Source organism: Gadus macrocephalus, chromosome 22 (assembly GCF_031168955.1).
Source record: "Gadus macrocephalus chromosome 22, ASM3116895v1".
Taxonomy (NCBI): Eukaryota; Metazoa; Chordata; class Actinopteri; order Gadiformes; family Gadidae; genus Gadus; species Gadus macrocephalus.
The window spans coordinates 4,396,387-4,420,441 of record NC_082403.1 but is presented as its reverse complement, the minus strand read 5'-3'; the positions used below and the strand labels follow the sequence as shown (position 1 = coordinate 4,420,441).

Here is a 24,055-nt window from a genome sequence, read left to right as displayed (position 1 = left end):
ATCTTGTAAATTAAACCTCTGCATGTCCTATCTTCCCTTATAACATTTTGCCGTCTTTCATATAAATCCTACAAGATATACACCATAGACGGGGGCTTGACTTATTATTCACAACAAAAACATAAAATGTATCAACCAAAACATGGTCATTGAAGCGTAACTTCTAACCCAAGAAGGGAGGGGTTTGAGTGCTAAAATAGAGGCTGTACATCTGTTTGGATAATACAACAGGAGTTCAGTTTATACGTTTTCTCACCTGTCAGGGAATGCTGCTAAATCGCACACACCTGTCGAACCACATCTCGCCGAGGGTTCACATGAGCGGGTGTGCGCATGCGCAGAGCGAGTAGGAAAACTTCCTGCAAAATAGTGATCCTAACAACAGACAAAGCTTGACAGTGTGGATGGAATAGAAGACGATTCTATAAAAGGCACAGCGATTATCCCACTTGATGGTAAGTTCGATTACGGATACTTTCACCATTTTACTTAGGCTTCTCCCCCGGTGGGTTTCTGTAGTGTTTAACGTGAGATAATGGTGTCTTCACATATTGCTGAGCTATTTCAGTAGCCACTCCTTTGCTTGATCCCGACTAAACCTTGGAACCGAAAAGTTTCCCATTGGGGAAAACCCAGCCTGCCCTGCGATGTTGCTCGTTATTAAACCTACATAGACATTAGCCGTATGGGAGGTATACGAAACGTGCGATCGTGATGTTGTAAACCACATTGTTGGCAGTGTGGAAAATAAAACATTGCAGGGATAGTGTGACTTTGGGCCTTAGAAATCCCCATAGTATTCTGGGGTCGGTGGCATTTAATGCAAGTTAATATTACACACACGGGACACACCGCTGATGCAGGCGATTGTATCAAAGCTAGTAGTGTATACGTGAACACAGTGTAGTATCACTTCCAAAAGGTAACGAAGCACTGATTGTCTAGGAAAAGGGTTTTGGGTTGGACTTGACCATCATAAACTTGCCCTTGGCGGTGGCTATTTGCTGGATGTGGCCAGGGCTAGCCCGCTAACGTGTGTCCCTCCGATGCACGAGTTAACCCCCGTCATAGCGTCTACGTTATGTTTACACGGCTTAAAATGTTCGTTCGTAAACCACAGGTGTCGACGGACCGAAGAGCGACACCGGTGCTAACGTTAAACGATGTAAATCTTGCGATAAAGGGTTTAGATAAAGCGCAACATATAACGGCGAATGTGGATTCTTTGTAACCAAGTGCTGTGTATTAACGTACGCAAATATAACGGGTCGTCACGGTTACCATTCAGACCTAACCGTTGTTACCGCGAAGACCGTGAAAACTGGTATATATAGGCCACTGTGGAACAAGGCACAAACAAGAGACCATAACTGGCTAGCAAATGCGGACCAAAAGTTATCCAAGCAAAGCGAACGGCGTCTTACGTGCTACGTGACATGCAGGTTGCGGTGTAACGACTCTGAGAGCCGCGGTGTTCACCGATGCGGCCAGTCGATGCGGCTCTGGGCGACCGGTGTCGAGGAGACCTATTGCTCTGTCGCGAGGATCCGTGACGCCACCGGAGTACCGCGGTTACTAATGGCAACGAGGCCTTCTTGTTATGGGTTGTCTGTGGGTGGCCGGCATTGTCACGTTTTTCAGCCGTTTGAACAGCACTGTTGAAGTCATGCTGCTTGGCTTTTTGGATTTATTTTTGGATTTTGGTTATACAAGATATTTATGTGAATTCCATCCTGCTTTTTGGTTGCAGTGATAGCAAAGCTTATGTGAAAGACAACATAACATAGGAGAACAGTACACGATGTTATCATTGGATAGTTTATACTATACTGCTAGTGTGCATTAGGAAATACAACTTATTTATGCTATGTCACTTACAGCTATTATACAAAATACATACCGGAATTAGAAAACTAATTGGAATATGCATCTATGTGCACTAAGTAGATAGTCTGCACTTAGTAGATGAGTTGATTAATGACACTGTCAACTAATATATGTGCATACGCCATATACCCTTGGTTTTAAAAAAAAAAAAAAAGCGTATTCATACCCTTTTGGGAAATGGTCAGGATAGATAATTTGCAAAAGAATGCTCTAAAGTTTCTAAATTTTCTCTCTCAAATACAGAGCCGAGCCTATATAATAATAAATAATAATACATTTCATTTAGAGGCGCCTTTCAAGACACCCAAGGTCACCTTGCAGAGCATATAGTCATCATACATTTTTTAAAAAACAAGACATTGTGGAAAAAAAAAAAAAAAAAAAAAAAATTAACATAAGCAATAAGAAATAAATAAAACAAAAACAAGACAAAACAAAACAAAACAAAAAAAAACAATCAAAACAGTGATCAGTTAGACGTGTGCGAGTTTGAACAGGTGAGTTTTGAGTTGTGACTTGAAGGTTGTAATGGTGTCTGACTGTTTTATGTGTGGGGGGGAGGGAGTTCCAGAGCCTGGGTGCTGAACAGCTGAATGACCGGGCACCCATTGTAGTGAGTCGTGATGTGGGGATACATAGTAGTCCAGCAGAGGTTGAGCGGAGGGAGCGGGAGGGAGTGTATTCTTGGAGGAGGTCGCAGAGATAACTGGGGGCTAGGTTGTGGAGAGCTTTGTAGGTGAGGAGTAGAGTTTTGTATTGGATACGGTAGTGTACTGGGAGCCAGTGAAGTTGAATGAGGACAGGGGTGATGTGGTCAGATGATTTGGTGCGGGTGATGATCCGGGCGGCTGAGTTCTGAATGATCTGTAGTCTGTTGATGAGTTTGGTGGGGAGTCCGGTGAGGAGAATATATATGAATTGTTAATGTTTTTTTATTGGTATGGCTCAATTAAATGCTGCATATAAATCTTTTGATTTATATGCAGCATTTAATTGTCGTGTGGCACTGTGATTTGTATGTAATTTTTTTAAAGCAAACACTTGTGTTTGTCAATATTTCCTCAGGAGCAGTAGGACTTTCATGTGAGAGAGGCGTTAAGAAGTCCGTTTGAATAAAGAGAACATCTGTTCGGTGTACAACAGTCATTTTGGTAACATTTGAATAAAAGGCATTTCAATTTTTGATGACCAATGTCATCAAATTGTTAACAACTGATTATTAAAAAAAATCGTTCACAAAAAAATACTATGGTCCTGGCCCGTCAGAAGTTATGTGGGCGGTGGGCGTCGCAGACCCAAATCGCCGAAAATAAGGACCAACGTTGGTTTGTTTTTGTCCGTCCACTCGTGAGCGGCCTTGCATAAACCCTCTCACCGGCACGCCACCGTGGCGGCAGAACGTGAGCTGTTAACAAGTGCCTGAAATATGAGGATCCTTTTGAATTCCCCACTTGCCCTATTTTCCTGCGCTCTCCCCGCGTCGTGTGCCAGTTATATAAATGTCCCTCAGTGTGCGCCTCCCGAGGGCCAGCGGAGACGGCCGCGCAAAGAAACCAGGTTAGATCTTATCCTGCGGGGCAGCCGTGACACGACAGCTTGCACCTGCGCACCTGATGCTCGCGGGAGGACATGTTTGGCCGAATGTAGGTTAGGTCACATGTAAGCAGGCCCCGCACGCCTAATCCCTGCTGTAAGCACAATGAGCAATGTTTAATTGGTAACAACTAATTATTAAAAAAATCGGTCACAAAAAAAGGCTACGTTCTTGGCCGAATGGGCGTTGCTAGACCCCTTTTACTGGGGCACTTGCCCCAGTATTGATCTGCTGCGCCCCATTAAAATCTCTCGTTCAGTTTTAACAATTAATCTCCATATTTGGGAGTGGATTCGTTCAGATTGATTTGAACAGTAAAATAATGGATTTCTTTCGAATCCACAATGTAAAAGCAAGAGAGTTCAACCCAAAATACAAGCTCAGGCACGCACGTTGCAGTCCGGGTCTGTAGCGTGCACATTAATATCCTTGCACGGCAGTGTGCATAATACCGGCGCCTTTGCACCGCGACGCACACGCCACACAGCAACCCGTGTTTCGACGCACATTTCATACACGCAGCATGCATTCAATATATTTTTATTCGAGTAATGGGGGCCCTGTGCTCCAGTAGCGCTTTATGTCTATTAACGCCCGGCCGTAAGAAGTCATTTGGTCGTCGTAGACCCAAATCCCCCAAAAAAATCGAGGTGGGCCGTCCACTCGTGAGCGGTCTTGCAAAAACCCTCTCACCGGCACGCCACCACGGCGGCAGAACGTGAGCTGTTAACAAGTGGCTGAAATATGAGGATCCTTTTGAACTTGCCCTATTTTCCTGCGCTCTCCCCGCGTCGTGTGCCAGTTATATAAATGTGCCTCAGTGTGCGCCTCCCGAGGGCCAGCGGAGACGGCCGAGCAAAGAAACCAGGTTAGATCTTATCCCGCGGGGCACCCGTGACCCGACAGCTTGCACCTGAGCAGGGAGGACATGTTTGGCCGAATGTAGGTTAGGTCACATGTAAGGAGGCCCCCCATGTGAGCTCTCCCTCCTCCCCCCCCCCCTCCCCTCCCCCTCCCCTCCCCCTTCTCCTCACCACCTCCCCCTTTGTACCGCCTCTGTATCGGTTACTGGGGAGCGACGGGATGGAGGGCAGGAGTGGGAGGACCACCACGTTGTGGCGGGAGAGAGGAGAGGAGGGGAGAGAGGCAGAAGGGGGGGTGGAGGGGGAGAGAGTGGACAAGGGTCGTGGGCCAGGGTACTTAAGGCGCCGACCCCCTGCATTCCTCCTAACCGGGTGTGTGTGTTCACCCGTGCTGGTGCTGGTTGTGCTGGGTTGCAGCAGGGTCACGGCAGCGGTCGCAGGCCCAGAGAGCAGTAGGAGGAACCAGGGGCTCCATGTCGGCTCACCCCCCTGCAGAGATGGACGGCCCGCCGGAGCTGACCGAGCTGCCGGTGAACACACACTCATGCACACGCACACTAACACACACACACACACACACACACACACACACACACACACACACACACACACACACACACACACACACACACACACACACACACACACACCCCCGCACACACACACAAGGGGCAATGCTCTTACTCACACACTCGCACGTCTTCATGTTCACTCACACATATGAGAACACGCACATGCATTCAACGCTTGCTCCCTTAGACGTAGGCACTCATGCATGCGTGTGAGTGAGCGTGCATGTTCTCAAACACACTCACACTCGCACGTACACAAACAAAAACTCTCAGGTACACACGCTGGCTCACATGCATGTATGCAAGCATGCTGCCTCAGATGGGTGCAGGGTCTCTGCGTTCTCGTGGTCCTCCTGTATCGATCTTCCATCCATATAGTTTTGGACGGTGTGTGTAGTGTTTAAAATGGGGCCACGCAAGGAGGATGGCAGGGGATTTGGTTTGGGCATTGTTGGCTCTGAATGGACAGGTTTTAATCCGTACCCAATGACAACACATCTCTCCATTACATAGAGACGTATTATATCGTTGCTTTCCGCTTTTATTCGTCCTCAGTCAAAGAAGGCCAAGCTTGATATGGACGATAGACTGGAGAAGGCAACACGGTAAGTGGTGCTTCACGGCTTTCTGTGTGAACTGCTTTCTATGGAAAGATTTATACTTTAGGTTAAGAGTAACAGATGGTTTGCACAAACATAAGTCTTTGCAGTAGACTGTTTGTTTCAGAGGGTTGGTGGTTAGGTCATCAATGGAATAGTTGGTTAATAAGGTAAAATAAGGTGAAGCTAACTAGCAGAGCTCTCTGTAAGTTAATTAGCTGAAGGGAATGGTCAATTTGTTAGTATCTAAGTTTAGAGTAAACAATAGTTTGCACAAAGTAAGTCTTTGCATAAGACCAGGTTGGTGGTTAGGTCATCATGTGCATAGCAAGTTAATATTATTAAATAAGATAGAACTTAACCATCAGAGCAGTGATTAATTTAAGATAAATGACCAAGGTGTTGCTGTTACAGTTAATATTAAGTTAATAAAGTAAGACAAACTATTCTCTGGTTTAGTGAATAAGGCAAAGTAAAGTATCCATTCGGTGTTGCTTGTTTGGTTACCTTTTTTTTTTCATTTCTTGATCCATGTTAATGTCTTCAAAGCTCTAGGTAAATTTGTCAAAATAACTTGTATATTATGGCTAAGGCAGATACCGCAGATTATGACTATTGGACTGAGTCATGTGCATGTGATGAAATAATTCATCCACATTATAGAGAGTACAACCGTTCAACCGAGAAGCAACTTTTCAGTTTTATCAGAAAGATATGTTCAATTAGTAATTGCACAAATTGCCCGATCATTGTATCTCCTCATTTGCAAAACACAACAACATTTTAAAATTTGTTAAAGTATGACAAATTCAAATCTGTTGTGAACAATTGCCCAGGGGTTTGGAGGTTTCCACGTGCCTTTTGAAAATATTCTGTATATTTTGAGAATGGTGCCAAGGCCATAGAAGAAAACTGTAACAAGTGATTTTAAGGTAGAGATCTAAAATATAATGTAATGTATATAAATAAGGTAGAAGCTAAACTAGCAGCGCTCTGGTTATCCTCCAGGAACCTGGCTGAGGATGGCAGCCCCCAGAACACATACCCGGCCTTGACGGCAGGTAATGGCTCTCCATCAAATCAGTCTTTGTTCACTCTTCATTCTCTGTATTCTATGACACACGCTTTGCTAATGAATAGTTCCTGCTCAGCAGACATGACGCTCATCTTATCAAAGTTCTGGAAAGTACCTGCTCAAGATTGTTGTGATATTTCCACTTTGTAATGAGCAGATTTTCTTTATCCCAAGTGGCTTACAAGTGGATGGACAGAAGGGTATTGCTAGAGTCGGCTGTGCAGTAACAATATAATGTAACGTGTTATAATGTCACACTGTCTTGATAGTCCGCGACCAAGGGCAACCAGACCAGCAGAGTGCCTTAGCCCCGCAAGCATGCAGTGACCCCATGAACTCCTATGCACATTCTGGTAGGAGCAAATCTTTATATACAACAGGAAACCTGACATTGCATCCATGCAAAATGATGTGACCTTCCTTTAAACTGGGAATTGTAGATTTGCCTTTATGTTTTGCCTGTGCGTCTCTGTGTTTTATTATCAACCAACCTACCATTTTTTTTTAATATCATATCGCCACTCTGTGTTTTTGTAGTACATAGATTTATCTTGGCTTGTTATAAGTATTTCACTGTACAGATCACATTGATATACTGCCCCTCTCATAATGTAACCCTTTGATTTTGACTTCAGTCGGACCGTGCAAAGACCCTGATACCACAGTTGTATCTGAATACTCCCAGATGTACCAAGACAACAAGTAGGTATCTTTTACCTGCATGTATATAAGAACGAATCACTGTTACCGCAGTCTCTGCCAATAAGTCCAGTTATTAATGCGACACATATTGTGCCAAACATCCTTGCAGTTTCATGTCTTCTACATAAATTATATTAATATTAATATTGATGGTGTGCTTAAACGCCTTTGCTACACCAGTCCACACATAATTGATGACCACTGATTGTTCATTAGCTAGGCTTAGGGTGCTGTCGAAGCTGTTAACCCTAACCCTGTTCTGTTGAGGTTAAGGGATCAGAATGTGCTGTTAGAGATACAGAGATCAACCAGTGTAAACTAATGATGCAAACATGAGCTCAATAACACTGCTTAAGTATTATAAACACGGGAAGGTTTTGTTATTATCCTGATAAATAGCTTTAGTCTTCAAGTTTGCCAGCATCAGTAAACATTGACGTGTTACTCCAGAGTTAGACTTCCTCTCCAGCAAAAGTAAAAGTAAATAATGTAGTATGCAGTATATTGTTTGTGTAATCCCCATGTGAATGGTTAGAGGCATTGCCCTATCTGATACATTGCAGATAGAACTAGTAGGATTAGTTATAAGTAAGTTCTAGTTAGTACTTACGCTCTTTTTGCTTCAACAAGGGGCCATTGGCAACCAAGCAATAACATAAGAGTACCCAATGTCATCATCAGATACATGCTATTCTGACAGATATTTCCCCATTAAAATAAAGAAAACTGCACTATATTTATTGTCATTCAAATAAATATAGTACAATAAAAGTAGCAGTCATGGGAGCAGCATCTGGCAGCCCTTCCCTCCGCACACACGAGGCTTTGCAGATGATCCAGCAGCAGCTAATCCCTGACATGTGCCTGTGCCCTCCTTCAGCCCCGCAGTGACCTCCTACGGCAACCAGGCGGCGTTCTCTCCCCTGGCCCAGTCTAGCGTGTACTCCTTCCCCCAGGCAGGCCAGACCTACGGGCTCCCACCGTTTGGTCAGTTCTTGCCCTCGACTCTCAAGTGCTGGTTCCCACCTCTTTGCTGTATTCATGTCCACACTGCTACTCATGTACCCATTGTCTGCTTACTAAACCTCCCCCAGCCTCTCATGCTTCTCCACTGTGCTACCAGATGCTTTGGCAAACGCAGACTCAACAGCTTTTATTTTATTCATTAATCTCTGCTTTTTATATGGAAAAACCAAAAACATCACACCTGGAACTGAAAAAAGCTTTCGTTTTATCTTTCCTAATACCACCACTCCTCCTCTTCCTTCTCCTCAATCCTCCTCCTCCTCCACCTCTTCATCCCCTCTTCCTGGTCCTTTTTCCCATCCGCTCCCACTGCCCTCTTCCTCCTCCTCTTCTTCCTCTTCTTCAGGTGCTATGTGGCCAGGCATAAAAACAGAGACAGGGCTGCCTGAGGCGCCCTCTGTTGGTCAGCCGGGGTTTCTCAGCTTCAGCAGCGCATACACGTCCACGCAGTCCGGCCAGCTTCACTATTCCTACCCCAGCCAAGGCAAGCCGCGATCTCACCCTCCTCCTCCCTTCTCTTTCTCCTTCTCCTCCATGTAACAACACGGCTTTCCCAAACATCATAACAACCACCACCACCACAACCGACCACCAGGGGGAGACTGGTTATCTATTTACGCTCTTTAGGCAGATGATTTTAACCAAAGCGTCCACTGCGAGTACGTTAAGATGCATGTCGTTAAGGAGCAGGTAAGGGTGTTTTTCTGGCACACATGTGCTGCATGGCACTTGGAAGGACTGGGATGCAGCGTTAAAAAACATTAAGAAAATACAGCTGCATCTCTGTCCTTTTTGTTTACTGTTTCTATGACAACCAGCCATGTTAGCTCTTTAGCTTCTAGCTCAGCATCGCAGCGATGACTTCTTGTCAAACATCCGTGAGTGATAAGCAGCGAAGACAGTCAAATTCAAAAGTTTTGATTTTGGTAAAGCCTATAATGTGAGTCCATAAACTCTTTTTTTACAAAATTAAATGTTAGTTTGACAGTTGATTTTTGATTGGGTCACTGGTAAAATGCTAGTGACAGAGCTCAGAGATTTTCAACCTGACCGCCCGTAGTTGCTTCACTAAGGCCAACACACTGTGGGCCGCTCACTGTGATTTTGTCAAGGCGTCCACACATGCGCTCTCCTCATTGGAAACAACCCAAGAAAGTTGTCTTGCCCAGAAAACGACTTTTAGGGGACATAGGCCCCTAGGTAGTCAAAAGACCCTAGCCATTACACTAATCCGCCCCAGATACAGATACAGGTCATGAGGAAGCCTGTAGGAAGTACTAGAACTCTCCCTCGGTAGGCTACGAACCTTGGAGATCGAACCCAGTACCTTTTTGTGGCTGTGAAACACCCCAGACACTACCTGCCTCTCTCCTTGTGCGTAACGGGTCACCCCTTAAAAATGTGTTTGCCTGTGGATGTGTGCGTATGTGTGTGTGTGTGTGTGTGTGTGTGTGTGTGTGTGTGTGTGTGTGTGCGAGTGCCTGTAGGTGTTCGCTTGTGGTGCAGTGTGTGCTAAGTGCGTTGTCGCTGCTGTCCTGCAGGCTCAAGCTTCACCACGGCCAGTGTTTACTCCAACATCCCCGCTACCACGGCCAGCACTGTCCCCGCCCCAGCGCCCAATCAGGTACGAGAGAGAGAGAAGGGGAGGCGGGCACCTGGTACAAGCTTGACCAATCAAACTCAACGTGGTCGCGCAACAATAGGTTGAAGTACTTAGCAGTGTAGTACTTTATCCTAGCTCTCTTTGTTGTATACGGGGATTGGGTTAACCTAACCATTGTTAGTACTTGGTTCTATGGACATCCTTACTGTACCGACAGCGCTGTAGTGTTGTCTCTCCTCCTTATGGCAAATGCACTTATTGTAAGTCGGTTTGGATAAAAGGTGTGTGCTAAATGCCGTGTGTGTGTGTGTGTGTGTGTGTGTGTGTGTGTGTGTGTGTGTGTGTGTGTGTGTGTGCGTGTGCGCGTGTGCGCGCCCTCCCCTCCAGGAGTTCAGCAGCTACTCCTCGCTGGGACCCCAGGCCCAGTTCTCCCAGTACTACGCGCCCCTGCCGGGCTACGCGCCCCCCGGCCTGCCCAGCGGCGACAGTCACGGTGCGGGCGTGGCCGGCTACCCGGCCGTCAAGTCGGAGAGCGCCGTGTCCGCCGGGCTGCCCAGCAACACCGGTGAATACGTCACCTGACCGCATGGCCACGCCCCCTTTCTCCGTCCAAGGAGGAGGAAGAGGAGGTTAACCTCCGACCGTTAAGGACGCCTGTTGTTCGCAGATGGGGAAATTCGCAACGACTCTCGTTATTTGTTGATTCACCGTTAAGGGACGAGTCACTTGTGAGCTTGTAGTAAAATATTTACGTTTTAGTTGAGGTATTCCTAAGTGAACTTTCATTTATAATATAACTTTCAGAGACGGTGATTTATGGCTCGTATTAGCAGTGACTGCAGAAGGAATGTTGCAATTCAACTCTTCCTCACCGCTTGTTTATACAGATTACTTGCTACTGACCCGGAGAGAACAATTTTTGATACAGTTGATCAGCCCAAACCAGACATTATTATTATAATTATATGCTTTTGACAAAGTTAGATCTAAATGAATAAAAAATGGCAACGATTGTGGGATCAGTTAGACCCGAACTGAGCCGAACCGTTAGCGTGATTCCAGAACCACGCTAACACGCTAACCTCGGCCCCCCGTCCCTCAGACGCCCCCCCGCAGGAGAACCTCCCGCCGGGCATCGCCCTGCCGGCCGGGCTGGCCCTCCCCACGGGCGCCCGGGAGCTGGAGGACGCGGGCCGCAGGAACTCTGTGGGGAAGGCCAAAGGCAAGGCCAAGAAGCCCGACGGATGCCCCTCCACGGACTCGGACCTGGAGGTGAGCGCCGGGCCGGCTGCGGCCGCACGCGGGCCCCTGGGGCGGGACGTGTCGCGTAGGACCGCGGCCGGGACTCGAACCTGCGGTCGCTACAAAGGGGGTGTCGCCAAGGGGGTCGGCACACTAGGGCCGTGCGATGATTCGGATTTTAAGGGGCGATTTCAATTTCCCAGTTGCAAAGTGTTTTTTTTTTTTTTTTGGAGAGAAATGCTGGAAAAATGTGTCATGCTTTCAAACTCCAATAATCGTGTGAACAATCGTGGTTTCAAGATTGATCAAATTAATCGTGGCTATGATTTCTTTCTATAATCGAGCAGCCCTATGGCACACCAGCCGAGTTGACCCACTGCTATTTAATCCATGATTGCCCTTGGTTTTTTTTTAGGAACCAGAAGTTATGGTTGCTGAGATAAAAAAAAACAATTGGTAGCCAAACACAATTTCCGCCCTTTATTGTTTCGAGGCTAACAAGCTAGTATTTTGGCAGTGCTGCTGGTTGAAGGAGTGCGGTTTGTTAAAGTCTCCTACGTGTGTCTTTTCCAGCGGGTCTTTCTGTGGGACCTTGACGAGACCATCATCATATTCCACTCGCTTCTCACCGGCTCCTTCGCACAGAAGTTCGGCAAGGTTTGTGTCTGCTCACTGATCGCATAACTTGGGTTATTTTTTCGTGTATTACATTTACTGTAATTCTGGCCCGATATTGGTCAGGTTTCCAGCTTCATTCTCCCATTCACCGAAACAATGTTAATAAATGAAGTAACCCCCCATTTATCAAAAGTGTCTTTTCAATACCGCAAAGCCACACTCAGCCCTCATAGGTGGCCCCGTTCGGATTCGAACCCATGCCGGCCTCTAACGTTAATATACTTGTGTGTGTGCGTGTGCGTGTGCGTGTGCGTGTGCGTGTGCGTGCAGGACCCAGCCACTGTGCTGAACCTGGGCCTTCAGATGGAGGAGCTGATCTTTGAACTGGCCGACACACACCTGTTCTTCAACGACCTGGAGGTAGAGAACAAGCCCACGACAGACTGTCATCTCTGTTGTGTTTGCGTATAGACGATGTCTATGGTCTAGAAGGCGTGTTATATGCATGCTCATCCATAATAATGTGTGGGTTAAACATTCTCCGATAATAAAACTATCGCAGGACATGATACAAACCTGATATTGTAATGGAATAAAATGTCATGAGACTAGGTGACGACCTAGTCTCATGACCTGACGGTGTTGCAATGTCGATGCGTGTGGAGGTGGTATTAACCTCCTGATGGTGTTGTGAAGTCGACGCGTGTGTGGGAACATCCTCTGCAGACCCGAGACCCTGACTAAACCACCGGGTTCTTCCTCTTCCTCTTCCAGGAGTGTGACCAGGTCCACGTGGAAGACGTGGCGTCCGACGACAACGGACAGGACCTCAGGTTGGTCTGTCAGAGTCCTCTGCGAAGCGTTTGCCTCGAAAGACATGATATTTCAGCATGTAGCCATTTAACACTGGCTTCTTCTCAGAAGCTTTTGCACATTGTCTCATTGGCTCTCTGTCTCTGTCTGTCTGTCTGTCTGTGTCTCTCTCTGTCTGTCTGTCTGTCTGTCTGTCTGTGTCTCTCTCTTGTCTCTGTCCCTCTCTTGTCTCCGTCTCTGTGTCCCTCTCGTCTCTCTCTTGTCTCTGTCTCTCTCTTGTCTCTGTCTCTTGTCTCTCTCTCTTGTCTCTCTCTCTTGTCTCTGTCTCTTGTCTCTGTCTCTCTCTTGTCTCTGTCTCTCTCTTGTCTCTGTCTCTCTCTTGTCTCTCTCTCTTGTCTCTTGTCTCTGTCTCTGTGTCCCTCTCATCTCTCTCTCTCTCTTGTCTCTCTCTCTTGTCTCTGTCTCTCTCTTGTCTCTCTCTCAGTAACTATAACTTCCTGGCCGACGGCTTCAGCGGCTCCAGTGGGGGGGGCGGGGGCTCCGGGCCCGCCGGCGTCCCCGGTGGCGTGGAGTGGATGCGCAAGCTAGCCTTCCGCTACCGCCGGCTAAAGGAGATCTACAACGCCTACAAGACCAACGTCGGAGGTGAGCTAGCATCACGCCGCTACGCCACAGCTGGTTTTAGCGTTGTGTTGTTATTGCCTAAGGATGACCTGGCTTATAGCTTTATTTATTGGTGAAACTGTTCTGGTATTGTGTTGTTTATCAGAACAGAGTTCTGCAATGCCATCACCTAGCTGTTTATGGCATTGTGTTATTCTTGCTAAAGGATCGCCTGGCTTAAAGCATTATATATTTGTGAAGCGCTTCTATTATCCTGTTGTTTCTTATCATAAGATGAGTTTTGTAATTTGTCAGTTCTTACCACATAGCTCGCTGATTGTAGCATTGTGTTGTTTTCCCCATAGGATAAACTCTTGCTGGTTGTAGCATTGCGGTATTTTGCTATAGCATTAGCTAGCTGGTTATTGCACTGTTGCTAGCTAGCTTGTTGTGTATATGTAGTCTAGGGGGGCCAAAGGGTTCAGACGAGCCATGTTTGAACAATTTACAGTCGGGACATAATATTGATTCGACGACGCGTCTCCACTATTTACCGTGGCGTCTTTACCTTACATCAGAGGGGACATGTGACACTGTGACAGCGACGGGTTCTGATCTGCCTCGTTGGCGTTTATCCTCGGCAGTTTATCAAGTATATCCGCGTTCATATCAGTTAAAGAGAAGTTAATACGTTTGTTATTATGACTTTAACGTGTGTGTGTGTGTGTGTGTGTGTGTGTGTGTGTGTGTGTGTGTGTCTCTCAGGCCTGCTGAGTCCTATGAAGAGGGATCTTCTGCTGAGGCTTCAGTCCGAGATCGAGGACGTGACGGACGCCTGGCTCAGCACGGCCCTCAAGTCCCTGCTGCTGATCCAGTCCAGGTGTGTGTGTGTGTGTGTGTGTGTGTGTGTGTGGTTATGTGACGGTACAGTGTAAAAAATAAAATAAAATGCTAATTCACAATCACAATGCCCTTTCAGTTCCGTTTCTTTCTAGCGGACGTGTGTGTGTGTGTGTGTGTGTGTGTGTGTGTGTGTGTGTGTGTGTGTGTGTGTGTGTGTGTGTGTGTGTGTGTGTGTGTGTGTGTGTGTGTGTGTGTGTGTGTGTGTGTGTGTGTGTGTAATCTTACTAACTTTATTTGGACCATGTTCTCCTGTGTGTGTGTGTAATCTTACTAACTTTATTTGGACCATGTTCTCCTGTGTGTGTGTGTGTGTGTGTGTGTGTGTGTGTGTGTGTGTGTGTAATCTTACTAACTTTATTTGGACCATGTTCTCCTGTGTGTGTGTGTGTGTGTGTCTCCTTCTCAGGGGGAAGTGTCTGAACATCCTGGTCACCACCACCCAGCTGGTGCCGGCCCTGGCCAAGGTGTTGCTCTACGGCCTGGGAGAGGTCTTCTCCATCGACACCATCTACAGCGCCACCAAAATAGGTCCGTGGAGGCGTGTGGAGGACGTGCACCTCCAAGCGCTCGTTCCTGGTTGTGTCTTTGGTGTCGCCTGAGCAGTTATTCTAATAGTAGGGTGGAACCAGCTCTTTTTTTGGTCATGTTTGCGTCACCGACTTGTTTTGTCTCTTCAGAGCAGCATTGAGCCACTTCCCCGAAGTGTGTGTGTGTGTGTGTGTGTGTGTGTGTGTGTGTGTGTGTGTGTGTGTGACTGTACAGTTAAAAAAAAAAGTGTGACACGCAAGTGTGTCACACTTTTTTGTGTGTTTTTCCGGCGTTTCGGGGAAGGAGTGACAGGAGTCGCTGATGCAAACATGGTTTTAAGAGAGATGACCATTTAGACTCTAATATGACAATATGACTCCAAGCTCTAATGATACTGGGAGGAGTTTGAACAAACGTTCGCCAAGCGCCCCGAGCAGGCGCGCTAACTCGTGCAGCTAGCCGCCCGGCGACCCGGGCCCATTCAGTGTGTACGTTCTGCGGAGGCGGAGGCGGAGCCTAATGTCGCTGTGTCTCCCCTCAGGGAAGGAGAGCTGCTTCGAGAGGATCGTCTCGCGCTTCGGCAAGAAGGTGACCTACGTGGTGATCGGGGACGGCCGCGACGAGGAGTTTGCCGCCAAACAGGTGAGCCCGGGGCGCCCGCCCCCTCCTGCCCGCCGATGATCAATCAATAATGGGGATCATAATGGTGTCGATCTCTGATCTGTCTGGAAAATTCGGAACAAATTAAAACCACACGCAACACGGACCACGTTCAATGTGGACACTTCAACCAATGGCTACCTCAATATAATCACCATGGTTACGACAACGTCATCCCCATGGTAACCACACCATCAGCGCCAACGGTTGATACAACATGACCACCGTGGGCCCTACAGCAAATGGATAAGACACAATCAATCCATGATCCCCATGGATACCCCAACATAAGTGACGTGGTAACCACAGCAGATTAATAATCCCGAAGGTTACCACAGCAACAGCGCCACGGTCGCTACCAAAATAATCTCCATGGTTACCACAGCATCAGCTCCACGGCCGCTACCAAAATAATCTCCATGGTGACCACAGCATCAGCTCCCTGGTTACCAAGGGTTTGACCTGTTGTGTCTGTCCCTCCCTCTGTCTGTCTGCGTTCAGCACAACATGCCTTTCTGGAGGATCTCCACCCACGGGGACCTGGTGTCCCTGCACCAGGCGCTGGAGCTGGACTTCCTGTAGACGGTGGCGACAGGGGTTCAGAGGTCAGCGGAGATGCCTCCCCCCCCCCGCCTCTATCAAATCACCCACCCACCAACCCTCAACCAACCTCCACTATACAACATTTATCTCCTCTTTTTGTTTTTCTTTTGTTGTTTTTGTTGTTTTTTGTTCCGTACTACCGCGGTAACGGGCCCGCCCTCAGCCTGGAGTTTTGCTGGGGGGGGGGCAACGTTTGGACGCTTTGGTGGGACTGGATGGATGACCCTTGACCTGTATGGCAGCTAAACGCTCAAACAAGCTGGAACTGGCACTGACTGGCACACCAAGAAGGACTCTCTCTCACACTCACCCTCAATGTCTGTGTGTCTCTCTCTGTCTCTCTCTGTCTCACACACTCACTCCCCATCATCGCTCTCTCTCGCCTGAGGAAACGCCACCCTGGCTCCTCTGATGATTTAAGGTGGGGGGGGGGGGGGGGGGGCTAGTGGTAGTCCCCAACCAAGCCGACGTTCTGAGGTCGCGTCGTTGCACTCATTCCAAAGCTTGAACGCATGCATGTTGTTTTTTTGTTTTTTCGTTTTATCTCAGCGTTGCAATGCAGTCACTCCTTGTGGTCCGTCGGACATAAACATTTTCATGGACGTTTTTCGAAGACGCCATCGGTCTGGTCCTCTCCAAAGGTACTTCCTGGTTCACTGGACTGGCTCGGCTGACGCTGACCACGTGACCGTGACGTGTGGTCGGGTCTGGTCTTGGACTCTGACGATGGAAGCAACTGGCCTTCCCCTACTCGCACTTCCTGAGACTGCGATGAAGAGATAAAAAAAAATAGTACCCAGCGCATGCTTTCTGACAAAAATCCCCCTGACCGCCGCTCAGCCCCTAGTGTCTGAGCGGAGAAGTCAGACGTGGAAGGGAAAACGCTGTGTCACCGTTTGTTCTAGAACTAGCTGTTGCCTCGGGAGGGTGCTGACGAATGTAAACACCCTTCTATCAAACGTCCACCATGCTGTATGGTTTCTTCTTCTTCTTCTTCTGTTCAGACCACATCACCACAATGCAATCCCCCTCGCATCAGAATTCCACTTCCTGTTTCCTGTGCACGAGGCCTGTCCACCTATTCTGCAGACTTGGCTGTAGAACCGGCCCCCTGGCGTGGCCCCTAAGTGACCTTTGGTGACCTATGAGGCGTATTGTATTGAACAGGTGTGCGGACAGGGGCTTCATGGCAGTTTTCTGATGGCATACTGTGTGATGTGACCCCTTCTTGACAAAACATTCTCACCAATGGGGTTCCTATGCTCCCTGTTCCCATGATGACCATAATTATCACTCTATAGTCCATTGCATTCTGTATATAACTTTGTTCAGCAAGAATTGTTATAATGGCAGGTGGTGTTGTTCCCTTAAAGGATCCACACAGAGAAACGCTGGAGTTGAATTGATGTTGAAGCACCCTCCTAATTAAAAGGGGATTCATTATGCCTACCTGACAATACTTTAAATCATTTGCTTGAATAAATCTGTGGTTCTCATGTAACCCATGAACCACCTATGAAACCCTCAGATCGGAGTACTGGCACATAGAAACCGATTGGTTGATTCGCGGCCTCCTACCAAAACGCGTGGTTGTTTCGCCGAACCTGGTCGTCGCAGTCATCGGTCGGTCACATCGCATCCCACAACGGACTCAGGACATGAGGGGGGGGGGGGGGGGGGGGGAAGACTGTGCAATACATGGAGTAGATGACATGCTCGTTAACCAATCAGAGACTGAGGGTGGATTATGACTGAATTTAGATGAGCCTGGTTTCACATGTACACACATGCAGCTTTGACCAATAAGAATGTTTTCGGTGTGTTCTGTTTTATTTTTTTGTCTTTTCTTTTGTTTTGTGTATTTATATTGTGCCTTTTTAACCAGTGATTGTACACTCTGTAATCTCAAAAAAGGGAACTATCAACATGTTTATTATCCAAAGTGTTCTTTTGCCTTTTTAACTATATGTTTTTACTATATATAGATCTATATCTATATATAGATATAGATCTATATAGATGTATATAAAAAAATGAATGATGTTCATTTCTGCGAAGGCTTACACTTCAGCAACTTGACATGTTTGAAAGACAAAATAATAATTGCTGTTACATAGTTCTGTCTGATTATTCCGTTTATTTTTCTGATCTGATGTCTTTTGGTAGTGTTGTTACTTATGGAAACAGTCGTCATCATATTACAAAACCATAATCTTTTGGGACGATTCATCGTAATGAATCATCACAAATGTCGACTGATCCTCTTGACGTCATCTTTCAGAGATTTAGGTTACTTCTGAATGAAAACTTTGCGATGAAATTCTCAACTGTCAAAATACTAGTTACTTTGCGGCCAGAACACGTGCACCTGTGAGCACGGCCTGGAGACGATCAACGGGGAACACGATAATCCTTCACAGCATACTCGGATGCATTCGGTACGGACCCACTCTTGAGTGAATGTGTAACTGAAATATTGTACTACCTAAAAGGAGGTAAAGGGAATTCCCATTACCCTGAATTTCCCTCAATCATGTGGTGGGTGGGGGGGGAAATCACAAATCAAGTTACATCCCTTTTTTTGTTTTATTGTCTACTCTGAGGAAGGAATAGGCGACCATACCGCAACATTTTCGAATGAATTGTTGGACTTCTGCTTTGCTTCATGTCCGATTCAGAGTCTCATTGTGGCTCTGATGCACAATGTCTTTTCAGGAGTGAAATCACTTCATATTTAATTTTTTCCTTTTTCAATGCCAAAGACTATGTATTTTTAAACTGCAACCTTTCCACTTTCTTTTTTTATTTTATTTTCATCTCATCGCTCCGACCGGTGTTGTGGTGTCAGCGAGCGTACCGCGGTGGGCTCGGCACACGGCTTAAAGTCGTCAGGGTCATTTACATTATCACTGTTTGTGGACATCGCGTACCGTTACAGTGGCATCGAGACACTGCATATTAACCATGAGGTCCCCCTGCTGTGGTCTGTACACACTCCCTGCAATGTAAATAAATTATCAAAAAATGTAAAGAAACATTCATGTTTAACGGTTTCTTCATTGTTCTTTTTATTATGTACTGTACATGGCCATTTTTAAATTAATAGAGAAAGGTACCGGTACTCACAATTGGAACAAGGTGTGTGTGTGTGTGTGTGTGTGTGTGTGTGTGTGTGTGTGTGTGTGTGTGTGTGTGTGTGTGTGTGTGTGTGTGTGTGTGTGTGTGTGTGTGTGTGTGTGTGTGTGTGTGTGTGTGTGTGTGTGTGTGTGTGTGTGTGTGTGTGTGTGTGTGTGTGTGTGTGTGCGCGCGCGCACACACATGTTGAGCCTTCATCTTTCCAAGGCTGAGCAAATACTGTCAAAGAAGAAGCGATATTACAAGTACAAAAGGTGTGTACAAAACTGTGCATGTGCTGTACTCTGAATGGGGAAGGAGATCAGATATAAATTGGTGAAGGGACGAACGCAGTTCCACGCCCTGGCTAAACATAAATTCTTATGAATGAAGTGCAGAACTGATCCTTGACCAGGGAAAGATGGGTTGGACGATGACCTGATATGGATGGCGTCAGCAACGAAAAAAACCAAACTGCAAAGCTCCTTCTTGGGCTTAAGTTGAACTTTGGAATGAACCCCCCCCCAAGGCAGAGATAAGGTCACTGAATTGCTGTACAGATATAAAGCACAATATAAACGCATTGGTAGCACACATATAAATAAATTTGCCCTTGTGAAAAATGGTTATTTTAAAGGTCCATCTGAGTCGGTCTGTCAAGCGCTCCCTGGAGTGACTATGAGTAGAAGTTCTGAGCCAAGTGTTGCATCCTTCTGTTCACTGGTCTCTTCACCCTCCCAACCTCCTCCCCCCCCCCGGTTAACATCTCCACCGGAGGAGGCTCCATGGAATCCACTTCGGTGTAGTCACCCAAGCCGCGATCCTCCTCCCCCCCGTCGGTAAAGTCTCCGGCAGCAGCAGCTAACTGAAGGGGCTTTTTCGTGTCATCACCCAGCTTGGGATGAAAGCGCTGGTAGTACAGCACTTTGACCAGGAGGCCCGACACGTACACCACTACGACGACGACGCCCATCGCCGCCACCGTGTCCGGCGAGAGCACCCCCCCGGTGATGCACGGCGCTCTGTGGGCCTGCCAGAACGCCAGGCCACAGAGCAGGAGCAGGTCCAGCAGCATCCACGCGTGGTAGAGAACGCCGCGGTACACGCTGCGGCCCTTGCTGACGTTGAACCAGCTGAAGTACCAGATGAGGCCCACCGTGGCGCGGTACAGCCACTCGCCGGCGGAGCTGTCCATGAACTCGGTGCCGCAGCGCCAGGCGAGGAAGAAGAGCACGGCCCAGCAGCACAGGAAGTGGGCGAAGATGTAGCAGGGCTGGGCGTAGGCGAACAGGGCCAGGGCGGCCAGACGCGGGAAGATGAGCAGCAGGTTGCAGATGAAGTAGAGCAGGGAGGAGACGGGGCCCTGCTTGACCTTGTCCGTGAGGAAGGAACGCAGGGAGCGGTGGTACAGGGTCACGCTGCAGGCGATGGCCGAGGCTGAGCCCACGGCCTTCAGCACTGGAAGAAGGATGGGAGACGTTAAGATGTTAGCGCTGGTGGCGCTGAGTCAGGAATTTCTTAGAAAGTGAAAGTGAAAGTGAAAAGTGATCTAGTTGCACACTTCTAGAACTTTCTCTATCGCTCTCTCAACTTAATCTCTCGCTCTCTTTTTATCTTTTGCTCAACTTAATCTCTCTCTCTCTTTATCTCTCACTCAACTTTTGATCTCTCTCCCTCTCTCTCTTTATCTCTCTCTTTCTCTTACAGTTTTCTCAATCGATTAGACATGCTTTCTGAAACTATAGCTCAATTTCTCAAAACACTAAACACAAACCTGAGAAGACAATCATTTTGTCAAAACTACACAAATTCTTCTCAAAACTGAGTTTTTCCACCAAACAGTAAACACAGATATAAAATGAATATCCCTTAGAGAGCATCAATTAAACACTGGTGTGATCAATTCAAAACACTTCCATCAAAATACTATTTACATATGTTTTGGCTTTATGAGGCAATGTTACATATTCCAATGTATAAAATGGCTTAGAAATAGCTTTCCTTTTTAAAGTTGCAATTAGGTGGTACATATAGTATAAAGACTGTTGCCGTATTGTAATACAATACTGTGAATATATCATATAAATATTGCATTGACACAATCGTATCAGAATAGGATACAATGCATATTTGTCTATCCAATGAGCTCCAATGATCTAAACTCACAATCCGAGCTTCCCAGATTCATACTGTACACCTATGCTACAACATTGTTCTGACAATACACCAATGTTACGTACTTTGGTAAATTACAGTAGGCCTACAGTAATTGCACTGATAAGTAAAATGAAAAACACTGCAGTAAGAAAATGTTTAGTCTTTCGGGGGATGTAATGATGAAATCATTTTTTTACTGTGATACAGTAAAATGTTCAGCTGAACTGACTGCATGAAAAGCTAGTGTCCCCACCAAAGCTCAGACCCAACCTACGCCCTTTGTGTATACCAGGGGTGCCCAACCAGTCGATCGCGGTCTACCAGTAGACCGCCGATAGATCCCAAGTCGACCGCGAGGGGTGAAGAAAAAAAAGAAAAGAAAAAAAAATATATATATAATAATTGCGCGGGACATATACGCGCGGTAGCGCATGCGCTGTCAACAGTAGTTGAAAGCCGTCAACAGTAGTTACGCAGTCCTAAACGTTGGCATGGCTGAGGGGAAACGAGTTAAGACCTACCATTTTCACCCTGAGTGGGAGGAAGATAATGATTATTGTTGAGAAGACGCCGTGTGCAGACGGAATGAAACCCCCACTGAAGTCCGTAGGTCCACGATACAAACCACCACCACCACCACCACCCCCCCTCCCCCCTCCACGATACAAACCACCACCACCACCCCCCCCCCCCCCCCCCTCTCGGGAGGTTGGCTACTTGAAAAGTAGATCTTGGGTCGAAAAAGGTTGGGCGTATTTGGGCGTAGATTGGGTGTATACAATCGAGAAAAACTGTCAAAGTGAAATGTCCCACTGCCAACACACACACCTGTCACGGGGTCCTGCCAGTCCCCGGTCTGCAGCATGACCGTGAGCATCAGCACGAGCTGCGGGGCGCTCTCCGAGAAGGCCTTAAAGAGCCGCAGCATGGACAGGTCGTGGGACAGGTACACGGCCACGTTCTCCGATTCGCGCTCCTTTCTTGAGGAGAAACTGCACACAGCGACCTCCAGCACGCCTGCGTACCTGTGAGGTAGCAGCCAGGAATGTTGTTATAATATACGGCAGTCGATGGAGCTTGGTCAACGTCGACGACCGTATTTATGACGATGTAAATGGATTATGCAAAGGTTGGGACTGTCGCTAGTTCAATTCGTGATGTTAATCGCTGAAGGTAACTGAATGTATTGTTTGAGTGGAGATGACACGACCACGTCCCCTCTGAACACAAACACACACACACACACACACACACACACACACACACACACACACACACACACACACACACACACACACACACACACACACACACACAAATGCGCTATACCAATGCAATTAGCTTTTATAATCTTAGATTAATCGATCCTATTTTAACTTATATTATGACATGTATTTATTGTTCTTAACATCACGATAGCGTATGCATTCGAGCAACAGGATTGCCTGGCGTAAAGGATTTTCGTTATGATATTATGGAAAAAGTTAAGAGCACCTGATGTAGACGCCCAGCTGGAATATGTGCAGAACTTGAAGGACCCTCTTGCTGACTGAGCCCTCTGTGCTAGTGCGTGTCTCCCAGTCCTCATAACGGTACCATAACCAGCTGAAGAGCTGTCCAAGAACCGAAGAGCCTGCCAGCATCGTCACCAAAAGCCCCAAGTAGATGAAGTCTCCTTCTTGGTAGAAATGCACCGCTGCCCATATGTCCAACACTATGTCAACCAAGAAGAAAGCCAGCCCCAGAAACGAGAATCCAAAGTCCAAGACAGAGTAATTCAGGGTGACTTCGCCCTCCATGGCATTTGTCGATTTGTTCTTAAAGAAAGTGAACCACTGAACCAATCTATTCGAGAGCGTATTCTCATCGAGTTCCGTTCATTCAAAGTTCTCAGAAGTGGTGTTGGAGCAGTGGTGTCAAATGTGGTAATGAAATACAGGCTGAACGAAATGTTCACTGCTTCCAAGACTCCACTCCCTTTCCTATAAACCCTCCTATTATGCTTATCGCGACAAGGGCTGATTATGGTCCCACGGTAACGCAACGCAAGGACCACGCAGACGCTTCGACGCAGTCGTGAACCAGTTTCGGTTCTGCGTCGGGTTTTAGTGAGCGGACCAATCACAGCCCTCGCTGCTGCGTCGCCTCGACGGGAGGTTAACATTTTTGAGATACGCACCAGAACCTTGCGTTACGTGGACGAGGGACCATAATCAGCCCTTTACGCTTAAGGGGAGTAGTTTTGCTACTGTACATGACTACAATACTATTGGCTATGGCTTTCTGTGTTAAAATATCTTGTCTGGGCGTTTTGACGGCCTGCCAAACGAGTTGTAGACTCGACTATTGAATGTCACGTTTCAATGAAAGATATCATCTTGTCATGCCCATGTTCAGTATAATTGGTGGGGCGAGGAAGTTGTATTAAATTTAATTTGCACTCAGCAAGCAACAGATGTGTCTATGTGTGGTCCATATTATTTAGATTAAATCCTGCAATCTCTGCAATGCTTAATTCAGAAGTAAAGTAGAGATATAACACATATCCACAAATATATCCCACATTACTTTTAAGTGTCACGGTTATTCTTTGGACAATATTGTTGAACCATTTTTGAATGACACATTGATCCAGAATTGGGCATTCCAACGACCCTAATAGCCATGAGCTGAAGCAGCACAAAGTTAACCACACACAGGGTTGTCCCAGTCTCCAAGGCTGATCAGTTGAAACATAGAAAACAAAGGCTGCTTTATTGACAAAGTACACAGAACATAAGCAGTGGTTCCACTTATTCCAAAGGAAACAGAGGTTTTATGTGGTGGCGCACTTCAAATAAAGAAAAGTCCTGCAGGCAGTGGAGTGAGATGGGTGCGTTCACATTCAAACATG

General features: G+C 46.9%; 2 protein-coding genes across 6 annotated transcripts; one reads left to right on the top strand and one right to left on the bottom strand.

The window, feature by feature from the left end:
- Nucleotides 1–321: 321 nt before the first annotated feature.
- eya3 (EYA transcriptional coactivator and phosphatase 3) lies at nt 322–19,454 on the top strand. 5 transcript variants are annotated; one of them, XM_060043531.1, is made up of 19 exons: nt 322–455; nt 4,762–4,874; nt 5,472–5,521; nt 6,524–6,576; nt 6,860–6,943; nt 7,226–7,292; nt 8,173–8,279; nt 8,665–8,802; nt 9,860–9,942; nt 10,309–10,414; nt 11,024–11,193; nt 11,737–11,820; nt 12,112–12,201; nt 12,556–12,614; nt 13,079–13,239; nt 13,963–14,077; nt 14,507–14,628; nt 15,170–15,270; nt 15,790–19,454. In XM_060043531.1, the coding sequence occupies exons 2-19, from the start codon at nt 4,818–4,820 to the stop codon at nt 15,868–15,870; spliced, it is 1,728 nt and encodes a 575-aa protein (XP_059899514.1). In that variant the 5' UTR covers nt 322–455; nt 4,762–4,817; the 3' UTR covers nt 15,871–19,454. The 5 variants fall into 5 exon arrangements, with proteins under 5 accessions (XP_059899514.1, XP_059899512.1, XP_059899515.1 ...); XM_060043529.1 differs by having other exon boundaries at nt 10,309–10,486; XM_060043530.1 differs by having other exon boundaries at nt 323–455; nt 4,765–4,874; nt 10,309–10,486.
- On the bottom strand, nt 18,935–24,049 carry LOC132451192 (XK-related protein 8-like). The gene is made up of 3 exons (XM_060043547.1): nt 22,657–24,049; nt 21,991–22,187; nt 18,935–20,463 (listed from the first exon to the last, which is right to left on the bottom strand). Exons 1-3 carry the CDS (start codon nt 22,959–22,961, stop codon nt 19,682–19,684), a joined length of 1,284 nt encoding a protein of 427 aa, XP_059899530.1. The 5' UTR covers nt 22,962–24,049; the 3' UTR covers nt 18,935–19,681.
- Nucleotides 24,050–24,055: the final 6 nt, after the last annotated feature.